Source organism: Coregonus clupeaformis, chromosome 21 (genome assembly GCF_020615455.1).
Source record: "Coregonus clupeaformis isolate EN_2021a chromosome 21, ASM2061545v1, whole genome shotgun sequence".
In the NCBI taxonomy this organism is placed as follows: Eukaryota; Metazoa; Chordata; class Actinopteri; order Salmoniformes; family Salmonidae; genus Coregonus; species Coregonus clupeaformis.
The window spans coordinates 5765795-5791479 of NC_059212.1; the positions used below are offsets into that span (position 1 = coordinate 5765795).

General features: G+C 43.6%; 1 protein-coding gene across 6 annotated transcripts in view; it reads left to right on the top strand.

Annotated features, from left to right (window-relative positions):
• The window catches only part of eml1 (EMAP like 1), a 95947-nt gene that overhangs the window by 67278 nt on the left and 2984 nt on the right, over window positions 1-25685 (top strand). For 3 of the 6 annotated variants that reach the window (XM_041847230.2, XM_041847235.2, XM_041847233.2), the window contains 13 exons: window positions 627-759; window positions 8748-8879; window positions 9189-9217; window positions 11170-11196; window positions 16591-16720; window positions 17535-17684; window positions 19183-19252; window positions 19394-19504; window positions 19638-19733; window positions 20044-20178; window positions 20486-20585; window positions 21038-21189; window positions 25547-25672. In XM_041847230.2, the coding sequence (XP_041703164.2) occupies window positions 627-759; window positions 8748-8879; window positions 9189-9217; window positions 11170-11196; window positions 16591-16720; window positions 17535-17684; window positions 19183-19252; window positions 19394-19504; window positions 19638-19733; window positions 20044-20178; window positions 20486-20585; window positions 21038-21189; window positions 25547-25672 (1391 nt within the window). The remainder of the gene's footprint in view (window positions 1-626; window positions 760-8747; window positions 8880-9188; window positions 9218-11169; window positions 11197-16590; window positions 16721-17534; window positions 17685-19182; window positions 19253-19393; window positions 19505-19637; window positions 19734-20043; window positions 20179-20485; window positions 20586-21037; window positions 21190-25546; window positions 25673-25685) is intronic. The other 3 variants (XM_041847232.2, XM_041847234.2, XM_041847231.2) reach the window with 2 other exon arrangements.

The following is a 25685-nucleotide window of genomic DNA, read 5'->3' on the forward strand; positions in this document are numbered from 1 at the left end:
AGAGTAACGCCGAGGTCCTTCACAGTTTTATTTGAGACGACTTTACAACCATCAAGATGAATTGTCAGATTTAACAGAAGATCTCTTTGTTTCTTGGGACCTAGAACAAGCATCTCTGTTTTGTCCGAGTTTAAAAGTAAAACGTTTTCAGCCATCCACTTCCTTATGTCTGAAACACAGGCTTCTAGCGAGGGCAATTTTGGGGCTTCACCATGTTTCATTGAAATGTACAGCTGTGTGTCATCCGCATAGCAGTGAAAGTTAACATTATGTTTTCGAATAACATCCCCAAGAGGTAAAATATATAGTGAAAACAATAGTGGTCCTAAAACGGAACCTTGAGGAACACCGAAATGTACAGTTGATTTGTCGGAGGACAGACCATTCACATTCTCCAATGCATTGTATTCAACCTTTCCTGTTAATTATTGCCTTTACATTGTTGTCACAATCTCCTCTCCGGTTCATTCACTTCACACCTGACTATGACAGTTCCCAACAGCTAGTCACCATGAGGAGTGGGTCTTTTCTGTGTGCTGTAGCTGGTTCAGGGCAGAGCATCAGTTGCAGCTGGTTCAATGCAAAGCGCCACTCACTCTGTGCTACTGTGTGTGTTTGTTTTACAGCCAGACCCATGATGGCTGCCCTGCCTCTAAGGCCCATGGTCAACAACGGTACTGTCCTACCAAAGAAAAGTGGTGGCACGTTACCGGCCCTCTCCGGCTCTAGGAAGGATGCTGCTGCACCAGCAACCAAGAGGTAAACACAACTCAAATCCCTCCCATTACCTTTTGGTAGGCCTAAGGTTTTCCTGACCACGTGACCCGATTTAGGGTCAGTTTATGAGACATAGGGTCAGTTAATGAGAAATAGGGTCAGCTTATGAGGTATCTTTCGACAGTATTTTTCTTGCTTTGAGTAAAACCAACCTTAGTGTTTTAGTGTTGGCTTATTGATCCTATGAAAACAGTAATGACTGTGTTCCACGCTGAGAACCACATTTTGGTCTGGTTTGCTTCCAGCTGCTAGTATGAATATTTGAACGTAGTCAAAGTAAATTGTACCCTGAAGCTCAATACGTGCACACTATTGAAATACACATTTCTACCTCAACATAGGAAATAATCACACCTGTGGTGTGTTTATTTGATTAGTCCACTAAGTCGACACATTATGTCTCCTACAAACCCACATTATGTCTCCTACAAACCCACATTATGTCTCCTACAAACCCACATTATGTCTCCTACAAACCCACATTATGTCTCCTCAAACCCACATTATGTCTCCTACAAACCCACATTATGTCTCCTCAAACCCACATTATGTCTCCTACAAACCCACATTATGTCTCCTCAAACCCACATTATGTCTCCTACAAACCCACATTATGTCTCCTCAAACCCACATTATGTCTCCTACAAACCCACATTATGTCTCCTACAAACCCACATTATGTCTCCTACAAACCCACATTATGTCTCCCACAAACCCACATTATGTCTCCTACAAACCCACATTATGTCTCCTCAAACCCACATTATGTCTCCTACAAACCCACATTATGTCTCCTCAAACCCACATTATGTCTCCTACAAACCCACATTATGTCTCCTACAAACCCACATTATGTCTCCTACAAACCCACATTATGTCTCCCACAAACCCACATTATGTCTCCTACAAACCCACATTATGTCTCCTACAAACCCACATTATGTCTCCCACAAACCCACATTATGTCTCCTACAAACCCACATTATGTCTGCTACAAACCCACATAATGTCTGCTACAAACCCACATTATGTCTCCTACAAACCCACATTATGTCTCCTACAAACCCACATTATGTCTGCTACAAACTCACATTATGTCTCCTACAAACCCACATTGTCTCCTACAAACCCACATTGTCTCCTACAAACCCACATTATGTCTCCTACAAACCCACATTGTCTGCTACAAACACACATTGTCTCTTACAAACCCACATTATGTCTCCTACAAACCCACATTATATCTCCTACAAACCCTTATGTCTGCTACAAACCCACATTGTCTCTTACAAACCCACATTATGTCTCCTACAAACCCACATTATGTCTCCTACAAACCCACATTATGTCTGCTACAAACCCACATTGTCTCCTACAAACCCACATTATGTCTCCTACAAACCCACATTATGTCTCCTACAAACCCACATTATGTCTCCTACAAACCCTTATGTCTGCTACAAACCCACATTATGTCTGCTACAAACCCACATTGTCTCCTACAAACCCACATTATGTCTCCTACAAACCCACATTATGTATCCTACAAACCCACATTATGTCTCCTACAAACCCTTATGTCTGCTACAAACCCACATTGTCTCTTACAAACCCACATTATGTCTCCTACAAACCCACATTATGTCTCCTACAAACCCACATTATGTCTGCTACAAACCCACATTATGTCTGCTACAAACCCACATTATGTCTCCTACAAACCCACATTATGTCTCCTACAAACCCACATTATGTCTCCTACAAACCCTTATGTCTGCTACAAACCCACATTATGTCTGCTACAAACCCACATTGTCTCCTACAAACCCACATTATGTCTCCTACAAACCCACATTATGTCTCCTACAAACCCACATTATGTCTCCTACAAACCCTTATGTCTGCTACAAACCCACATTGTCTCTTACAAACCCACATTATGTCTGCTACAAACTCACATTATGTCTCCTACAAACCCACATTGTCTCCTACAAACCCACATTGTCTCCTACAAACCCACATTATGTCTCCTACAAACCCACATTATGTCTGCTACAAACACACATTGTCTCTTACAAACCCACATTATGTCTCCTACAAACCCTTATGTCTGCTACAAACCCACATTTTCTCTTACAAACCCACATTATGTCTCCTACAAACCCACATTATATCTCCTACAAACCCTTATGTCTGCTACAAACCCACATTGTCTCTTACAAACCCACATTATGTCTCCTACAAACCCACATTATGTCTCCTACAAACCCACATTATGTCTGCTACAAACCCACATTGTCTCCTACAAACCCACATTATGTCTCCTACAAACCCACATTATGTCTCCTACAAACCCACATTATGTCTCCTACAAACCCACATTATGTCTCCTACAAACCCACATTATGTCTGCTACAAACCCACATTGTCTCCTACAAACCCACATTATGTCTCCTACAAACCCACATTATGTCTCCTACAAACCCACATTATGTCTCCTACAAACCCTTATGTCTGCTACAAACCCACATTGTCTCTTACAAACCCACATTATGTCTCTTACAAACCCACATTATGTCTCTTACAAACCCACATTATGTCTCCTACAAACCCTTATGTCTGCTACAAACCCACATTATGTCTCCTACAAACCCACATTATGTCTGCTACAAACCCACATTATGTCTCCTACAAACCCACATTATGTCTCCTACAAACCCACATTATGTCTGCTACAAACACACATTGTCTCTTACAAACCCACATTATGTCTCCTACAAACCCTTATGTCTGCTACAAACCCACATTGTCTCTTACAAACCCACATTATGTCTCCGTAGTAGACATAATTTGTGTTTGTAGGAGACATAATGTGGGTTTGTAGCAGACAATGTGGGTTTGTAGGAGACATAATGTGGGTTTGTAGGAGACATAATGTGGGTTTGTAGCAGACATAATGTGGGTTTGTAGGAGATATAATGTGGGTTTGTAGGAGACGTAATGTGGGTTTGTAAGAGACAATGTGGGTTTGTAGCAGACATAAGGGTTTGTAGGAGACAATGTGGGTTTGTAGACAAACCCACATTATGTCTGCTACAAACCCACATTATGTCTCCTACAAACCCACATTATGTCTCCTACAAACCCACATTATATCTCCTACAAACCCACATTATGTCTCCTACAAACCCACATTATGTCTCCTACATACCCACATTATGTCTCCTCAAACCCACATTATGTCTCCTACAAAACCACATTATGTCTCCTACAAACCTACATTATGTCTCCTACAAACCCACATTATGTCTCCTACAAACCCACATTATGTCTCCTACAAACCCACATTGTCTGCTACAAACCCACATTATGTCTGCTACAAACCCACACTGTTTCTCTTCACTGTGTAACTACTATCTCCCCTGTTTGTCTGTCTGTCTGTCTGTCTGCCACGTCTCATTTCCCCCTCATAAATGTCCCCTCCTCCTCCGAAGGGAGAGACATTGACATTTTACATGGGTAGTAAAACAAATGGACAGTGCTGTCACAGCCGTCCCCATATCCACCGCCGTGGCATTCAGAGACCAGGCCTTGATTTAACTGACTGGGGCTGACTGGGGAAAGGGGAGAGCAGGTAATCAATCCCTACTGTCAGGGGAACAAAAGGTGCTCCTCCACTGATGGTTATGCCTGGAGTCGAATGATCATAATCCAGGACTGACGAGTGGATGGTGGATGGATGAGATTATAGACTCTAGAGTAAATTGATACAAAGGGGAGAAGAGGGAGGGAGTTCCTAATATGGATGCCGTGTCAATGAACCTTCTCCAGACTGAATCAATAGAGCTAGAGTGATATACACTGAGTGTACAAAACATTAAGAACACCTTCCTAATATTGAGTTGCACCTCTTTTTGCCTTAAGAACATCCTCAATTAATCGGGGCATGGACTCTAGAAGGTGTCGAAAGTGTTCCACAGGGATACTAGTTCATGTTGACTCAAGTTGGCTGGATGTGTCAAGTTGGCTGGATGTGTCAAGTTGGCTGGATGTGTCAAGTTGGCTGGATGTCCTTTGGGTGGTGGACCATTTTGATACACACGGGAAACTGTTGAGTGTGAAAAACCCAGCAGCGTTGCAGTTCTTGAAACACTCAAACCGGTGCGCCTGGCACCTACTACCATACCCCGTTCAAAGGCATTTAAATATTTTGTCTTGCCCATTCACCCTCAGAATGGCACACATACACAATCCATGTCTCAGTTGTCTCAAGGGTTAAAAATCCTTCTTTAACCTGTCTCCTCCCCTTCATCTACCCTGATTTAAGTGGATTTAACAAGCGACATCAATAAGGGATCATAGCTTTCACCTGGATTTATCTGGTCAGTCTATGTCATGGAAAAAGAGCAGGTGTTCCTAATGTTTTGTACGCTCAGTATGTAGCGGACCAGGCCAGACACATTGACACACTAAGGCACAGGGGAAATGTCAATGGTCTGTTGTGTCTTAATAGGATTAGAGGTGTAAGTGTTTTGTCCAATGATGAGATGAACAGTGCCTCCCTGGTCGTGTGCACATAGAGGCCTCCCTTATATCCGGACCTCTGAATTCTAACTCTTTGCAGAAAGGATAGTTTACACGTCCTATCTCTGTGTTAAGAGACGGAAGGGAGTCTTCAGGAAGCTGAATTGTTTACATTGGAGACTATTATTTGTATTTTGAGGTATGCCGATGTTCACACGAGTTCCCTTCATACAGGCACACCTCAATTCTCCTAAAAATCACAGAGAGTGGTATCATAAATCACAGAGAGTGGTATCATAAATCACAGAGAGTGGTATCATAAATCACAGAGAGTGGTATCATAAATCACAGAGAGTGGTATCATAAATCACAGAGAGTGGTATCATAAATCACAGAGAGTGGTATCATATATCACAGAGAGTGGTATCATAAATCACAGAGAGTGGTATCATATATCACAGAGAGTGGTATCATATATCACAGAGAGTGGTATCATAAATCACAGAGAGTGGTATCATGTATCACAGAGAGTGGTATCATGTATCACAGAGAGTGGTATCATGTATCACAGAGAGTGGTATCATGTATCACAGAGAGTGGTATCATATATCACAGAGAGTGGTATCATAAATCACAGAGAGTGGTATCATAAATCACAGAGAGTGGTATCATGTATCACAGAGAGTGGTATCATGTATCACAGAGAGTGGTATCATGTATCACAGAGAGTGGTATCATGTATCACAGAGAGTGGTATCATGTATCACAGAGAGTGGTATCATGTATCACAGAGAGTGGTATCATAAATCACAGAGTGGTATCATAAATCACAGAGAGTGGTATCATATATCACAGAGAGTGGTATCATAAATCACAGAGAGTGGTATCATAAATCACAGAGAGTGGTATCATAAATCACAGAGAGTGGTATCATAAATCACAGAGAGTGGTATCATAAATCACAGAGAGTGGTATCATAAATCACAGAGAGTGGTATCATAAATCACAGAGAGTGGTATCATAAATCACAGAGAGTGGTATCATAAATCACAGAGAGTGGTATCATAAATCACAGAGAGTGGTATCATATATCACAGAGAGTGGTATCATAAATCACAGAGAGTGGTATCATAAATCACAGAGAGTGGTATCATATATCACAGAGAGTGGTATCATATATCACAGAGAGTGGTATCATATATCACAGAGAGTGGTATCATAAATCACAGAGAGTGGTATCATAAATCACAGAGAGTGGTATCATAAATCACAGAGAGTGGTATCATAAATCACAGAGAGTGGTATCATAAATCACAGAGAGTGGTATCATAAATCACAGAGAGTGGTATCATAAATCACAGAGAGTGGTATCATAAATCACAGAGAGTGGTATCATATATCACAGAGAGTGGTATCATAAACCCCCCAGACCCAGTCTCTCCAGTCTGTCTGGCCCTAACCCCCCCCAGACCCAGTCTCTCCAGTCTGTCTGGCCCTAACCCCCCAGACCCAGTCTCTTCAGTCTGTCTGGCCCTAACCCCCCAGACCCAGTCTCTCCAGTCTGTCTGGCCCTAACCCCCCAGACCCAGTCTCTTCAGTCTGTCTGGCCCTAACCCCCAGACCCAGTCTCTCCAGTCTGTCTGGCCCTAACCCCCAGACCCAGTCTCTTCAGTCTGTCTGGCTCCTAACCCCCCCAGACCCAGTCTCTCCAGTCTGTCTGGCCCTAACCCCCAGACCCAGTCTCTTCAGTCTGTCTGGCCCTAACCCCCCAGACCCAGTCTCTCCAGTCTGTCTGGCCCTAACCCCCAGACCCCCCCAGACCCAGTCTCTCCAGTCTGTCTGGCCCTAACCCCCCCCAGACCCAGTCTCTCCAGTCTGTCTGGCCCTAACCCCCCCAGACCCAGTCTCTCCAGTCTGTCTGGCCCTAACCCCCCAGACCCAGTCTCTCCAGTCTGTCTGGCCCTAACCCCCCCAGACCCAGTCTCTCCAGTCTGTCTGGCCCTAACCCCCCCAGACCCAGTCTCTCCAGTCTGTCTGGCCCTAACCCCCCCCAGACCCAGTCTCTCCAGTCTGTCTGGCCCTAACCCCCCAGACCCAGTCTCTCCAGTCTGTCTGGCCCTAACCCCCAGACCCAGTCTCTCCAGTCTGTCTGGCCCTAACCCCCAGACCCAGTCTCTCCAGTCTGTCTGGCCCTAACCCCCCAGACCCCCAGACTGAGATGTTATCATCATCCTAAATGCTCATAATGTTACCTCAATGCTACCCATCCCCCATAGATTAATGAGTCATTTCATTTACAGATCATTTCTATGAACAATGAATAACAACATTCATCACAAAACATATCTCTCCCTGGAAAGCAGTGGCAATTGTTATTGTTTCTGAGTGGACTATCCTGTATAAATTAAATGGAATTAATTAATTAATTAATAATTCAACAAACAAATGAATGAATCTCTCTCTCGATCTCTCTCTCTCCCTCCCTCTTTGTGTGTGTGTTGATTAAATCAACTACAGTAGGTGCTGCTCCCATGCCAACCTAAAGCCCAATGACCTAATTAACTCCATTCCTGATCGAGGTATGCCTGCTGCCTGGCATACCTCAACTACCCCCCCACACACACACACACACACACACACACACACACACACACATATCCCCGGACCTTGTTTCAGGGGGATAACATCAGCCCCAACGGCAGGAGTGAATAGATTTGGGTTTTGTAGGCCGGATTAGACTTGAGCCTGGAAGCCATTCTAGCCAATGGACTGCTGAAAAGGCCCTTCCTTTGTACAGGCATTTTAATGGAAAGCCTTTTGACATGTTTCAACTATCTCCTCTAATACCCTCACAAATCCACAGTGGAAAGCGAGGGAAAAGTCTCTCTGTCGTGGATCAGTAATCTCGTTTCCTAGTATAGGGCCTTCCTATGATACTTACAGGGACATATGAGGACTTGTAACAGATAGTGGTATTTATAGCTTGCTGGTATGGTCCTTGCTTGTCCTTGCCGCTACACTCAAATAAATTGAAGTCTTTGATTTTTCAGATGATAGATCATGTTTTCCAGAAGGATTTTCAGATGATAGATCATGTTTTCCAGAAGGATTTTCAGATGATAGATCATGTTTTCCAGAAGGATTTGCACCTGAAAACCCTCTGAGGGGATACAGCTAAATAACAGGCTATTTTAACGGTATTCCCCAGACAATTCATGTTAGGCTTCTCTCTTTTACCATCAGGGCATTTGATCATCCATTTTACTATCTCTTCCCCAGAGAGAGAAATCTTGGGTGTTCATTTCAATAGTTTACAGGCAAGTAACGAAGTACTCCTTATGCGCCTTAGAAAACATAATTCCTTGGACGATATCTTTTAAGCACCTGTATTCATTTAAAAGGCACCATCAGGTAGTTTTATCGTCCATTTTACCATCTCTCCCCAGCACTGTGAGGAGAACCAACTCCAACGAAACGATGAGTACGCTGACGCGCAAAGACAGCGGCGACTCCAAGACCAACCGCACCCGCGCCGGCTCCACCGGGAGCAACTCCAGCGGCAAGAGAGCCAGCGAAAGGTACAGCCAGCATAACAACAATGACTGGTCCTTCACAGCCAGACCTGGGTAGTGTTCAGTAGGGCACACCGTAGTGAAATGTTTTGAAACGTAAAACTATAAATTTGAAACGTAAAACTAAAACAAGCATTTCTTATTGGAAACCTAACCGTTTCAGTCAGTTTCAAAACGTTTTACCCTACTGCACATGACCCCTGGGTTCAAGTAGTGTTTCTTATCGTTCAAATACTTTATCTGCGCTTGATTGAACATACCTGGCGCAGTGCCGGGTTCAGTGTTGACACAGATTTTTTTTCACCCACCCTGCAGCAAACTGAAGGAGCCCGTTTTCAATACAGGTAAGAGCCAACAGGACTCTAATCAGTGATGCCATGCACTCATTGGCTCCCTGTGAGTTAGAGAGGGTTAAAGATTTTGAGAAGCGTATCGTAACGTAACCCTGGAAAATGTCATTGATTTTGTTTTGCACGATCTATTCTAGACATATATGATAGCTGTTATCAACTGAACATTTGAGCCATTATTTAATTAAATGGTTGGATTCCTTCAATTTGTCAGCATTGGTTGTCAGACGTGCAAAACCAATTGTAAGGTATGTTACAGGGTCTTTGCAGGTTAAAGTCAGCGCCTCCTCCCCAGCAGGCCAAACTGGTTGCAATGATGTCATTAGTGACACAAGTTTGGTTGTAATGACGTTGTAATGACACTTTTGCTCACTTGGTTAATACCCAGCTCTTAGAGTACCAGTCAAGGCTGTTCTGTGATGTGCTGTGATGTACAGTGGTGATGTTTCTGTTGTAACGTGCTGAAAACAATCATCCTCCAACCAATAATCATCCAACCCTCCATAACCACTTCCATCCTCCCATAAATTCTGATGAAGCATTTCAACCTCCATTGTCATCTATAATTTCCTTTTTTCCTTTCCTTACCAGGAGTAATGCACCTGTACTACATGTTTTACTGTATGAGTTTGTATACAGTGGTAGTAACAGTAAACACTATGAGATCTCCAGGATGGTATTGATCGCTGGATAAATTAGATTGCTGTATCCCATTAGGTTGATTTATCTGGTGTAATTCTCCCTGATTGATCATCACCCCTCTGAACCTTTCTGTGGCCGGGGGTTGATTCTTGCTGAACCTTTCTGTGGCCGGGGGTTGATTCTTGCTGAACCTTTCTGTGGCTGGGGGTTGATTCTTGCTGAACCTTTCTGTGGCTGGGGGTTGATTCTTGCTGAACCTTTCTGTGGCCGGGGGTTGATTCTTGCTGAACATTTCTGTGGCTGGGGGTTGATTCTTGCTGAACCTTACTGTGGCCGGGGGTTGATTCTTGCTGAAACTTTCTGTGGCCGGGGGTTGATTCTTGCTGAACATTTCTGTGGCCGGGGGTTGATTCTTGCTGAACCTTACTGTGGCCGGGGGTTGATTCTTGCTGAAACTTTCTGTGGCCGGGGGTTGATTCTTGCTGAAACTTTCTGTGGCCGGGGGTTGATTCTTGCTGAAACTTTCTGTGGCCGGGGGTTGATTCTTGCTGAAACTTTCTGTGGCTCGGGGTTGATTCTTGCTGAACCTTACTGTGGCCGGGGGTTGATTCTTGCTGAAACTTTCTGTGGCTCGGGGTTGATTCTTGCTGAACCTTACTGTGGCTGGGGATTGATTCCAGCAAGACAGTGGGTGCTGATCAGCAGAGAAAATGTACTGGCACCACCATTAACATAGCCTTGTTGATGATTTGAATCAGTTACTGTCTATAATACCCTGATCAGACTAGTACAGTCCCAGGGTAGTGTCATAAACTTTCAACCTTAAGAAGAAGTCAACGAATCAATGTATCAAGATGATAAATCCTGAATAATCCCAATGGACACTGTGCCTTCATATAATCTGTGGAATTGTTTTCTGTCGATTAGAATCTCTCTATAGCCCATCCAACCTTCCACTAATCCTTAAGGACCAAACAAGTGACACCAACCCTACATGCTTAGCCTCTAGCCTATGTGAAATTGTCAGATGCTCCTGTTCAGACTGGTAGATCAGATGGATGGATGGATGGATGGATGGATGGATGGATGGATGGATGGATGATTTGCCTAGATTCAAACAGAAAATACCTCAAGCACAATAGCCTAAGTGTTGTCAAGAAGACGCTGAGGCAAGGCACTTGCATAAAACGGAGGAAGTGTAAGAAGTCACAATGATGAGGAAGTCCAGGTCAGGAACAGGAAGCCCAGGTCAGGAACAGGAAGCAAAACCTCACCTGGTCCTTCTGTCCCCTTCTCTCTGAAAGGGATGCGACGAGTGACGCACTGCAAAGGTAGGCCTTGGTCCTCAAGCCCCCTTACCTTAGCAGCTCTCTGGACATTGTGTTCTCTTAAGGCCTTAGAAAAATAGTTAATCTATGCATAAATTAGCCGTATGTGGCGTGGGGGGGGTTATCTAACGCACTACGCCACCATCATGGGAATTGCGCCCAAAGAAATAGTGTGGTAGCTAGTACGAAAATGTATGCACTCACTAACTGTAAGTCGCTCTGGATAAGAGCGTCTGCTAAATGACTAAAATGTCAAATGTAAGACCCCTCCATGCCACAATATGGCGTAGTCGGCAGGATATTACGTTGCACATACCTGGAGCTATTACACTTAGACTACAGCTCTTGTTCTTGTCTGGTGCGAGAACGTACAGTATAGGCTACTGGCTCATAGGCCCAATGCACAGAGAGCTGGCCCATGGCATGGGTGGGTTTGGGTTGACAGTGAGTGTGATAGGATCCCTCCCCAATATGTCAGCCAACTGTGGACTAATATACACTCTCTAACACAGGGTTTCCCAAACTCTGTCCCTGCCCCCGGGTGCACGTTTTGTTTTTGGCCCCAGCACTACACAGCTGATTTAAAAAAAACAAAGCTTAATGATGAGTTGATTATTTGAATCAGCTGTGTAGTTATAGTGCAAAAACCAAAATGTGCACCTGGGGGGGGGGGCGAGTTTGGGAAACCATGCTCTAACACACTGAGTCTGAACTGTGTGTGGTTGATTGCAGTGATGCTTTTTAGACTAGCTGTTTAACCTTAGTGTGGAATTGCCACATTCTAGAGATGTTTGCTCACAGCCACACAGCACTCTTTTGTCCTTGTCACCATAGGAACCCCACCAAATATTTCCTGCAGTGCACCCTGATCTCCTAAGAGTCCCCTTTTCAGAGCACAAAAAGCCAATTGTCTTGTCTTGGTATCATGTATCCTCAAAAGGGCTGTTTGTATTACAATGTCTTTACGTTATAGCTTTTGAATTCTTTTTGGAGTTGCCTTCTCTTGCATGGCCTTCAAACGACTGTTTGATGGACAGCTTGTGGCTAATTTCCATAAGCTTTGCTAATGAAAGATGAAAGAGACATGTTTGGAAGCAGACTGTCGTGAAACTCATGGTCCCTGTGACAGATTCAAGGCTGTCAGTGGCAAAAATATATAGAATAATAATGAAATACATAATAAAAGCAGGTCCATAGTAAATGGTAGGTCAAGTGAAGTGAACCTATTTAAAGACTGTCATTCACCCTGATGCCGGCTAAAGTAGACCAAAAAAGAGACGCTTTATTGTGTCATGTTTACCATAGACATTAGTTATATGTCGAGCCACTGATGCACTCTTTTAGTAAAAGTCTGAAGTTTAACTTAAAGAGTACAAAGCCCCAGTAGATTAGCCATCCAGCTGTTGTTAACCAGTAGATACCGTAGCTTGTTTTGTACCAGTCCAGCTGTTGTTAACCAGTAGATACCGTAGCTTGTTTTGTACCAGTCCAGCTGTTGTTAACCAGTAGATACCGTAGCTTGTTTTGTACCAGTCCAGCTGTTGTTAACCAGTAGATACCGTAGCTTGTTTTGTACCAGTCCAGCTGTTGTTAACCAGTAGATACCGTAGCTTGTTTTGTACCAGTCCAGCTGTTGTTAACCAATATATACCGCAGCTTGTTTTGTACCAGTCCAGCTGTTGTTAACCAGTAGATACCGTAGCTTGTTTTGTACCAGTCCAGCTGTTGTTAACCAGTAGATACCGTAGCTTGTTTTGTACCAGTCCAGCTGTTGTTAACCAGTAGATACCGTAGCTTGTTTTGTACCAGTCCAGCTGTTGTTAACCAGTAGATACCGTTGCTTGTTTTGTACCAGTCCAGCTGTTGTTAACCAGTAGATACCGTAGCTTGTTTTGTACCAGTCCAGCTGTTGTTAACCAGTAGATACCGTTGCTTGTTTTGTACCAGTCCAGCTGTTGTTAACCAGTAGATACCGTAGCTTGTTTTGTACCAGTCCTGTGTTTTGTGGTCGTCCATTGTGGCGTAACAGCAAGTTGTCGATCACATCTAACTTGGATATATTCTACCGACCCCTCCTCCCCCTTCCCACTGGCCCCTCTCCAACTCTACCACCTCACCTACCTAGTAACCGTGCAGATATATCTGACCCGCCCGTCAAAAAGGACTGGAACCGCTGAGGCGCCCAAATCCTGCGTAGCGGCCTTGTCTGGCCGCTCCTCTGCTCCCCACACGCCTGACTCCAAGAGCGAATCTGACAAGTCTGTCAGGTCCACTGGAGTCAGGAAGACGCCGACGTTCACCATCCCCCTGAGAAAGTCAGTCAGCCAGTCTTCCTACTCCCCCTTAGACACTCCGAGCTACAGGAGCCCCGTCAAATCCCCCAGCCAGTACTTCCAAATCTGTTACTAAGCTAGGCCTAAACCAGCACTTGGCATTAGATTGAAAGAAGTTCTGTGTTAAACTTGAATGTAAAAATTGACTTGAAAAAAAAAACATTCCTCTCCATGACTGTCATGTTTTATGTTTTTTCGTCTTTTTTGGTTTTTGACTCTTATTTTTGAGTCTTCAGGTTGGTTTGCTTCCCTTGCTGTGGCACCATTACCCTATGCATGTTTTGTCTTCTCAGTTCATTTTGCACCGTTCCTTGTTATTATCTGAATGTATTTGAAATGACGAATAAAAGGACATCGAAAGCCTCTAAAATCTATCTCTGTGTTTGCTGATCTATCATTTCCTTTACTCAATTCATTCACTTCTTTTGAAACTTTTTATTTTTTAAATGTACAGTACCAGTCAAAAGTTTGGACACACCTACTCATTCAAGGGTTTTTCTTTATTTTAGCTATTTTCTACATTGTAGAATAATAGTGAAGACATAAAAACTAATGAAATAACACACGGAATCATGTAGGAACCAAAAAAGTGTTAAACAAATCAAAATATATTTTTGATTTTAGATTCTTCAAAGTAGCCACCCTTTGCCTTGATGACAGCTTTGCACACTCTTGGCATTCTCTCAACCAGCTTCACCTGGAATGCTTTTCCAACAGTCTTGAAGGAGTTCCCACATATGCTGAGCACTTGTTGGCTGCTTTTCCTTCATTCTGCGGTCCAACTCATCCCAAACCATCTCAATTGGGTTGAGGTCGAGGGATTGTGGAGGCCAGGTCATCTGATGTAGGTCTCCCGAGTGGCGCAGTGGTCTAAGGCACTGCATCGCAGTGCTAGCTGTGCCACTAGAGATTCTGGTTCGAATCCAGGCTCTGCTGTAGCCGGCCGCAACCGGGAGACCAATCGGGCGGTGCACAATTGGCCCAGCGTCGTCCCGGGTAGGGGAGGGAATGGCCGGCAGGGAGGTAGCTCAGTTGGTAGAGCATGGTGTTTGCAACACCAGGGTTGTGGGTTCGTTTCCCATGGGGGGCCAGTATGAAAATAAAAAAGAATAATGTATGCACTAACTGTAAGTCGCTCTGGATAAGAGCGTCTGCTAAATGACGTAAATGTAAATATAAATGTGCTCCATCACTCTCCTTTTTGGTCAAATAGCCCTTACACAGCCTGGAGGTGTGTTGGGTCATTGTCCTGTTGAAAAACAAATGATTGTCCCACTAAGCCCAAACCAGATTGAATGGCGTATCGCTGCAGAATGCTGTTATAGCCATGCTGGTTAATTGTGCATTGAATTCTAAATAAAAACAGAATGTCACCAGCAAAGCACCCCCACACCATCACACCTCCTCCTCCATGCTTCATGGTGGGAACTACACATGCGGAGCTCATCCGTTCACCTACACTGCGTCTCACAAAGACACAGCGGTTGGAACCAAAAATCTCCAATTTGGACTCCAGACCAAAGGACAGATTTACATCAGTCTAATGTCCACTGCTCGTGTTTCTTGGCCCAAGCAAGTCTCTTCTTATTGGTGTCCTTTAGTAATGGTTTCTTTGCAGTAATTCGACCATGAAGGCTTGATTCACGCAGTCTCCTCTGAACAGTTGATGTTGAGATGTGTCTGTTAGTTGAACTCTGTGAAGCACTTATTTGGGCTGCAATTTCTGATGCTGGTAACTCTAATAAACGTATCCTCTGCAGCAGAGGTAACTCTGGGTCTTCCTTTCCTGTGGCGGTCCTCATGAGAGCCAGTTTCATCATAGTGCACTTGAAGAAACATTCAAAAGTTTCCGGATTGACTGACCTTCATGTCGTAAAGTAATGATGGACTGTCGTTTCTCTTTGATTATTTGAGCTGTTCTTGCCATAATATGGACTTGGTCTTTTACCAAATAGGGCTATCGTCTGTATACCTCATGAATCTGGTTGAGAGAATGCCAATAGTGTGCAAAGCTGTCATCAAGGCAAAGGGTGGCTACTTTGAAGAATCTCAAATAAAAAACATTTTTTTATTTGTTTTTTGGTTACTACATGATTCCATGTGTGTTATTTCATAGTTTTGATGTCTTCACTATAATTCTACAATGTAAAAAAAATGTAAAAATAAAGAAAAACCCTTGAATGAGTAGGTGTGTCCAAACTTTTGACTGGTACTGTATATCAACATCTCATAACCATGACACCCCTCTAAACTATTGATCGTCTCTACACCACAGGAGGTTGGTGCCACCTTATTTGGGGAGGACAGGCTTATGGTAATGGTAGGAGTGGAATGAGTGGAATGGTATCAAATACATCAAACACATGGTTTGAATCCATTCACTCCTTTCCAGACATTATTATGAGCCGTCCTCCCCTCAGCAGCCTCCACTGCTCTACACCCCTCTTTCATTCTCATGAGTCTCATACACCCCTCTTTCATTCTCATGAGTCTCATACACCCCTCTTTCATTCTCCTGAGTCTCATACACCCCTCTTTCATTCTCATGAGTCTCATACACCCCTCTTTCATTCTCATGAGTCTCATACACCCCTCTTTCATTCTCATGAGTCTCATACACCCCTCTTTCATTCTCCTGAGTCTCATACACCCCTCTTTCATTCTCATGAGTCTCATACACCCCTCTTTCATTCTCATGAGTCTCATACACCCCTCTTTCATTCTCCTGAGTCTCATACACCCCTCTTTCATTCTCATGAGTCTCATACACCCCTCTTTCATTCTCATGAGTCTCATACACCCCTCTTTCATTCTCGTGAGTCTCATACACCCCTCTTTCATTCTCATGAGTCTCATACACCCCTCTTTCATTCTCATGAGTCTCATACACCCCTCTTTCATTCTCGTGAGTCTCATACACCCCTCTTTCATTCTCATGAGTCTCATACACCCCTCTTTCATTCTCGTGAGTCTCATACACTGTTCTCACCATCACAAACACTCCTCCTTGTTACCAATGATTCATGACAAATTGTCCACTGAAAATGTCTGTTGCTTCTTTTAGAGGAAGGGTATGTGAAAATGTATTTGAAGGGACGACCCATCACCATGTACATGCCCAAAGACCTTGTGGATACCTACTGCCTGGAAGCCAAATCGGACCTGCCAAACAAGAAGCTCAAACTGGACTGGGTGTATCCTTTTTTCACTGTTGTGGAGTCATTTTTCAAAATGGAAGGCTAATAGAAAATGTATGTTTCAAAAGATAAGAAACGGATTGTTACGTGGCATTACAACATTTTAGTTATGTTCATAACAACAGGCTTGAAAATCTACTCTTTCAGGCCAGAGATGCATTGCTAGATGTATCCCCCATGTATTGCTAAGTTAAATTCAGAATGCACTCTATTGCACAGCTGTGAATGAAAACATCCTGGATGTTCCAGTAGATATTTATTTCCTATTCATCTCCACTGCATACTGAAATACAAACCCTGCTTTCTTGTATTCAGCAATTGCCTATAGCCCAGAAGCCAGCAGGCTGCACCCTATTTTCTCCTCCTCTCTGTCCCTGAAGGTATCGACCCCCATTTCATTAGAGTGAGAGAGAGGAGATTATACTGATTATTTAAAAAAAAGCATATTTCTGGAAACACCAGGATCAGGATGAAACTATGAATGTTCTGTGTTCGGTCTAGTGTTTTGCCTGAAGGCGACTGTGGATTTTCCAAAAAAAGGGAAGATGGATAGAACTGACTTTCAACAGAAGTGCGTCTATCGTATCTTACTGAATTATCCATTTGGAACTCCGGAAGGTTACAGAGGGTAGCTGTATGCATGATGGGTGATGCTGAGTGATAGGTTGTAAATATAGACTACGGTGGCCCTAAGGTGCCAAGAGCTTTTATTAACGTGCCTCATTGAATTCAGTCAAACTAGATTGGTTTATATGTAGGCTACAGTTGATGTTCCGTTGGAAGTTGTGTGGCTCTTGACCTAAATGTCCAGTTATGGGTACCGGGGGCGTGACTGTCGCAGTAACCTGTACCTGCTACCCACGGGAGAGACGGTGTACTTCATTGCTTCTGTGGTGGTTCTCTACAATGTGGACGATCAGCTCCAGAGACACTACACCAGGCACACTGACGACATCAAGTGGTGAGAGGAAACAGAATATGACACAACACTATATTTCTCCCTGTATACTGTGTTCCGATGTGGATGTGTGTTGATGTTCTTATCTGGACACTTTACTTGTCAAACATTGAGTAGTAGGGCCTAAGAGTCAGAGAGGTAACTGGGGTCATGCCAGAAGAGAGACTGCCCTATTTAACCCTTAAATCATTGTCACCATCTCCCGTGTACAGTATTCTCAGACCGACAGTATTCAACATTTATTAAAAGCGATGTATTTAAATAATTTGTTGATAACTATGCTATCTTTCCGCTATCCAAAGAAACATGCAACACAACTCCAAGTTGAAAGTGTTTAATTTATGCTGAAAAGGCTATGCTTTGTTATGCACCTTGATGCAGAGGCCTGTTGCACACCGTCGTATTAAATCCTCCATGTATTTTAGTGCAGACAGAGGTACCTTGTCTCAGCAATGCTTTGATCAGTATTCCTGTCTAATCCTATGGAATAACCCCTTCATAATGAGACAGACTAAAGTAAACAGGTGGCTGGTCTGTAGCTGTTTTTCCTAAGTTAACGTGTTGGGCAGGTAATTATCTCAGACAGAAAAGGCTGGTAAGAAATATAATGAGCTAAAAACTCAGCAATGACGACTGGCATATTAACAGGCGAAGGGTCGGCCTGGGGTCATGCTGATAATGAATATCTAACTAATAAAGCGTTGATTCGTGGCAGGGCACAGGGAGATGTTAGCTTCCTTTTCACTCTGTAGTAAAGAGTCCTCTGACATTCTCTTATCTCTCTGTAAGGCATAGTGTCCTTCTGTAGTGTCCTTCTGTAGTGCCCTTCTGTAGTGTCCTTCTGTAGTGCCCTTCTGTAGTGTCCTTCTGTAGTGTCCTTCTGTAGTGTCCTTCTGTAGTGTCCTTCTGTAGTGTCCTTCTGTAGTGTCCTTCTGTAGTGTCCTTCTGTAGTGTCCTTCTGTAGTGCCCTTCTGTAGTGTCCTTCTGTAGTGCCCTTCTGTAGTGTCCTTCTGTAGTGCCCTTCTGTAGTGTCCTTCTGTAGTGTCCTTCTGTAGTGTCCTTCTGTAGTGTCCTTCTGTAGTGTCCTTCTGTAGTGCCCTTCTGTAGTGCCCTTCTGTAGTGTCCTTCTGTAGTGTCCTTCTGTAGTGTCCTTCTGTAGTGTCCTTCTGTAGTGTCCTTCTGTAGTGTCCTTCTGTAGTGCCCTTCTGTAGTGCCCTTCTGTAGTGCCCTTCTATCTGCTGTCAGTAATAGAAGAGGGGGGAGTCTTGTCAACATCAGTAAGAATGAAATCAGACATTACCTACTGTAACGACACCACATGACCTTCAGTTTGACAGAACAACATATATTATATGATAGCAACTCACAGTTTCGTAAGACACAAAACACTTGTCTTTGATCTGCTTTGAGGTCTCTGTGGTTTTGTCATCATTTTTCAAATCCACCCTTCAGATGTTCAAAGTGTTTGCCGTCTCTCTGTTCCTATGTGTCTGTTCTATAGCCTGGCTGTCCATCCTGATAAAATCACCATAGCAACAGGACAGGTGGCAGGCACCTCTTCTGATGGCAAAGTAAGAGACCTCTCATTGTCACATAACTTTAAATCTATGATCAGTACACTGATTTCATGATTAGAAATAGTGTGTGTGTGTGTGTGTGTGTGTGTGTGTGTGTGTGTGTGTGTGTGTGTGTGTGTGTGTGTGTACTGACAGCAGCTGGCTCCTCATGTGCGGGTTTGGGACTCAGTGAGCCTCAACACCCTCCACGTTCTGGGAACAGGCTTCTTTGACCGCGCCCTGGTTTGCCTTGCCTTCTCCAAGTCGGTAAGCTATGGACCTTCATGAAAACAATCATAGCTAATACATGAACCAGATTTTGAGTGTGCCTTTACTGGTCAGAAAAAGCTTTCCTAAACAACTGAGGACAGGGCTGATCCCGCTCTGTTGGTCTGTGCAGAACGCCGGTAACATGCTGTGTGTGGTAGATGACTCCAACGACCATGTGCTCTCTGTGTGGGACTGGCAGAGAGAGGACAGACTGGCTGACGTCAAGGTGAGTGTCTGTGTGCGTGCGTGCGTGCGACCAGGGTTTGAACCTGTGCGCATCAAGACTGTCTTAGCCCTTTGAGCTAAATTCTAGGCATTAGCTTGGGGAATCCAACGCAAGTCTTCAGGTCTCAGGAAAGCTTACCTGGCTTTTGAGTTGCTCTATATATATCCTCATAGACATTTTGAAATGTTCTCATGATTTGTAAGGTGAATGTTCAGCCATAGCCTCAGAATGTTCACATTTGCCCCTGAACAGATGGAGTCAGAGGCACTCTGAAACACGAGTGACCATGACTCTTTCTGTCCCGTTACAGTGTTCCAACGAGGCAGTGTTCGCTGCCGACTTCCACCCCACTGACACCAACATTATAGTCACGTGTGGGAAGTCCCACCTCTACTTCTGGACTCTGGAACGGGGCACCCTTGTCAAGAAACAAGGCTTGTTTGAGGTACGACTCAAGATCTCTTATTTACACAGGCCTCGCGTTCATCTGCTAGATAATCTGAATTTTAGGGGGAAAATGTATTTGTCAAAATCAATATGACATATGCCATTTAGCAGACGCTTTTTGCCCAAAGTGGACGTAGCTAGGACTGGCTGTGTTGCTTTAGTTCTCTGCCCCATGTTAGAAAGGTTCTGTAGTGTCAGTGAAGCTGCATGTCTGTCTCTGTATGTTTTGTGACTACCACAACTCTGTTGTATCTCTGCCCCCACCCCACCCCAAGTAAATAAAGCCATATTTATATTTCTTACAGAAACAAGAGAAGCCCAAGTTTGTCTTGAGTGTGACTTTTTCAGAAAATGGAGATACCATAACTGGAGACTCAAGTGGAAATATTCTGGTGTGGGGGAAAGGTAAACGCTGTCATTCTTTACTACTGTGTGTCAGCTATAAGGAAAGTGAAGCAATAAGCAAAGCTCACATACATCAAGAGCCTCACAAGTTCCACGCATACATCTTGAAGAGAAAATAACACTACGGAAAGGTTTTCTGATCGAAAGCGAAGCAAATGAAACAGACCTGCTGAGTATTTATCCTACCCCAGCTGACCGTCACGTTGTTTTCAAAGTTTGTATCTGTTACTTCTGGGCTGTGCCACTGATGTCAGATGTTTTGGCTCATCAAAGGCTCTTTACTATGAGACAGTTGGCAGGATGCTGGGGTCAGAACGGGGTCATTCCTAGGATAGAACAACAAAAGCCTGTCTTGTGAGAAGAACTGCTCCTGACCACGTGTTGTGAGGTTAAAACAAACCGCTATATTCTGCCTTCTCCAAGGGTGTTCTGTCTTTCTCTCTGTCATGCAGGCACTAATCGAATTAGCCATGCCATTCAGGGCGCACACGATGGGAGCATCTTTGCACTGTGCATGTTGAGGAGTGGCACACTGGTGTCAGGGGGAAAGGATCGGAAACTCATCTCTTGGGATGGGAGCTACCAGCAGATACAATCGGTTGAGGTGAGACCAGTAGCAGTGTGAGGGTAAAATCACTTGGGAAGCCAGAAAAACAAAACTTGATAATTGTGTTGTTTTTTTCCGTGTAACCTGTTAGTTCATACCCCACCGTGATATACAATAAGGCCGAGACAACAAAAAGTCACACAGTGGCAGAATAAATTCAACCACACGTTTGTTTCATCACAAAACCGGAGAGCAACATCTGTTTGATGAAGTCCACAAAGCAAATATTGCATGTAATCAAACAGTTACATGACCTACAGCATTTCCAACATTTTCGGACCACTAAACAACTATTGATTTAGAACTACGGAGAGTTATTGCAAGTCGCAAAGCTGCCTCCACTATTCCAGCACCATTTCAACTTCAACATTTCAACATCATCAAATCACCTCTGCTTAGTCTAATACAGTGACAACTTAAAGATACCAAAAACAATTTAGTCCAATCAACATAAGCTAAATATGATGTGGCTGTCCATGGTACTGATTTCTGTGTGTGCTTGCAAGTAGAAAAAACATGTTGACTCACCCTACTTGTAAAGAAACGCAAATCCCATCCTCCTCTCTTTCATGTTGCCGAAACGGTCTATGAATCTGTCATACAGTACACCCTTTTATTTTTTGTTGTCCTAGGCTACCTGGCTAAAATGCTTACTCACTAGCCTAACTTCCTTTCATGGGCAACGATGAGCATACTAGTTAACATTAGCCTACCACATCTAGCTACAGTGAGGGGAAAAAAGTATTTGATTCCCTGCTGATTTTGTACGTTTGCCCACTGACAAAGACATGATCAGTCTATAATTTTAATGGTAGGTTTATTTGAACAGTGAGAGACAAAGTAACAACAAAAAAATCCAGAAAAACGCATGTCAAAAATGTTATAAATTGATTTGCATTTTAACGAAGGAAATAAGTATTTGACCCCTCTGCAAAACATGACTTAGTACTTGGTGGCAAAACCCTTGTTGGCAATCTGAGAGGTCAGACGTTTCTTGTAGTTGGCCACCAGGTTTGCACACATCTCAGTAGGGATTTTGTCACACTCCTCTTTGCAGATCTTCTCCAAGTCATTAAGGTTTCGAGGCTGACGTTTGGCAACTCGAACCTTCAGCTCCGTCCACAGATTTTCTATGGGATTAAGGTCTGGAGACTGGCTAGGCCATTCCTTTGTTGCCTTGGCCGTGTGTTTTGGGTCATTGTCATGCTGTAATACCCATCCACGACCCATTTTCAATGCCCTGGCTGAGGGAAGGAGGTTCTCACCCAAGAATTGACGGTACATGGCACTGTCCATCGTCCCTTTGATGCGGTGAAGTTGTCCTGTCCCCTTAGCAGAAAAACACCCCCAAAGCATAATGTTTCCACCTCCATGTTTGACGGTGGGGATGGTGTTCTTGGGGTCATAGGCAGCATTCCTCCTCCTCCAAACACGGCGAGTTGAGTTGATGCCAAAGAGCTCGATTTTGGTCTCATCTGACCACAACACTTTCACCCAGTTCTCCTCTGAATCATTCAGATGTTCATTGGCAAACTTCAGACGGGCCTGTATATTTGCTTTCTTGAGCAGGGGGACTTTGCAGGCGCTGCAGGATTTCAGTCCTTCACGGCGTAGTGTGTTACCAATTGTTTTCTTGGTGACTATGGTTCCAGCTGCCTTGAGATCATTGACAAGATCCTCCCGTGTAATTCTGGGCTGATTCCTCACCGTTCTCATGATCATTGCAACTCCACGAGGTGAGATCTTGCAGTTATTGACAGTTATTTTGTGTTTCTTCCATTTGCAAATAATCGCACCAACTGTTGTCACATTTACATTACATTTTAGTCATTTAGCAGACGCTCTTATCCAGAGCGACTTACAGTTAGTGAATACATTTTTTTTATTTATTTTTTTATAAAGGTAACAAACTGAGATTAGGAGCACTCCCTTTAAGAGTGTGCTCCTAATCTCAGCTCGTAACCTGTATAAAAGACACCTGGGAGCCAGAAATCTTTCTAATTGAGAGGGGGTTAAATACTTATTTCCCTCATTAAAATGCAAATCAATTTATAACATTTTTGATATGCATTTTTCTGGATTTTTTTGTTGTTATTCTGTCTCTCACTGTTCAAATAAACCTACCATTAAAATTATAGACTGATCATTTCTTTGTCAGTGGGCAAACGTACAAAATCAGCAGGGGATCAAATACTTTTTTCCCTCACTGTACATATTTAACTCCCATCCTCTCAGGCCAGGGGCACAATGTATGAATTAATGGTTGGATCAGAATCGCCGTTATAATCATTGGCCAGTACGGAGAATTAAGCAAAACCACAAGTCCAAATCCCTGTCTCCATCCATGGCTAATTTAGGAAAGGGACAATTTTAGCTCGCTAGCCACCGAAGGACAACGACACAGTGACAATAATCGTTCATGTTTTTTTTGTCATCCCTTTACCTTTTTTTTTTGTGCACCAGGACCATTCACAGTTGACCTCACTCGGTTTAGCTCAACACTGATTGGCTTTTATTTTATTTTAAAAAATTATCAGGGGAGGCCAAATGCTCGCTGGCTTCCCTTGCTATTGAATTCAATGCTACGGGCGGCAATAATGTCATACACTTTCAGTCCAGACAGCATCAGATACATGGGCTACATATACTGAAACAGAGGGGGTCGCTGTTTCGCTCGCTCGGATGCCGTCTCCGGTGAGATACAGTTGAAGTCGGAAGTTGACATACACTTAGGTTGGAGTCATTAAAACTCGTTTTTCAACCACTCCACAAATTTCTTTTTAACAAACTATAGTTTTGGCAAGTCGGTTAGGACATCTACTTTGTGCATGACACAAGTAATTCTTCCAACCATTGTTTACAGACAGATTATTTCACTTATAATTCACTGTATCACAATTCCAGTGGGTCAGAAGTTTACATACACTAAGTTGACTGTGCCTTTAAACAGCTTGGCAAATTCCAGAAAATTATGTCATGGCTTTAGAAGCTTCTGATAGGCTAATTGACATCATTTGAGTCAATTGGAGGTGTACCTGTGGATGTATTTCAAGGCCTACCTTCATACTCAGTGCCTCTTTGCTTGACATCATGGGAAAATCAAAAGAAATCAGCCAAGACCTCTGAAAAAGAATTGTAGACCTCCACAAGTCTGGTTGATCCTTGGGAGCAATTTCCAAACGCCTGAAGGTACCACGTTCATCTGTACAAACAATAGTACACAAGTATAAACACCATGGGACCACGCAGCCGTCATACCGCTCAGGAAGGAGACGTGCTCTGTCTCCTAGAGATAAACTTACTTTGGTGCAAAAAGTGCAAATCAATCCCAGAACAACAGCAAAGGACCTTGTGAAGATGCTGGAGGAAACAGGTACAAAAGTATCTATATCTACAGTAAAACAAGTCCTATATCGCCATAACCTGAAAGGCCGCTCAGCAAGGAAGAAGCCACTGCTCCAAAACCACCATAAAAAAGGCAGGTTTGCAACTGCACATGTGGACAAAGATCGTACTTTTTGGAGAAATGTCCTCTGGTCTGATGAAACAAAAATAGAACTGTTTGGCCATAATGACCATCGTTATGTTTGGAGGAAAAAGGGGGCTGCTTGCAAGCCGAAGAACACCATCCCAACCGTGAAGCACGGGGGTGGCAGCATCATGCTGTGGGGATGCTTTGCTGCAGGAGGGACTGGTGCACTTCACAAAATAGATGGCATCATGAGGAAGGGAAATTATGTGGATATATTGAAGCAACATCTCAACACATCAGTCAGGAAGTTAAAGCTTGGTCACAAATGGGTCTTCCGAATGGACAATGGCAAATTAATTACTTTAAAATCATACAATGTGATTTTCTGGATTTTTTAGATTTCTGGATTAGATTCCGTCTCTCACAGTTGAAGTGTACCTATGATAAAAATTACAGACCTCTACATGCTTTGTAAGTAGGAAAACCTGCAAAATCGGCAGTGTATCAAATACTTGTTCTCCCCACTGTATTCATATGATGAAAAGAATAATGCCAATGATTTGTACAATGCAAACAACGCTCTGTTTTACAACGCTCTGTTTTACAACGCTCTGTTTTACAATGGGCCATGTCCTCTCTCTGTACTGTACAACCTCCGCTCTCCCCATCCCCTCCCTCCCCCATCCCCCCACTCCCCTCCCTCCCCCATCCCCCCTCTCCCCCCATCCCCCCTCTCCCCCCATCCCCCTCTCCCCCATCCCCCCACTCAGCCATCTGTGAAATCAAACATTGAAAAGACAAAGAAAACAACCCTCACATCCACTGTGGCAGGAAGCTTACCGTTGGTATGAATAATAATATTTATTTTCCCACCTTTCCCAGGTTCCTGAATTATTTGGTCCCGTCCGGACTGTTGCCGAGGGCAAAGGGGAGAGTGTGCTTATTGGGACCACCAGGAACTATGTTCTACAAGGCAGTTTATATGGCGAATTTACCCCCATCACACAAGTGGGTACAATTA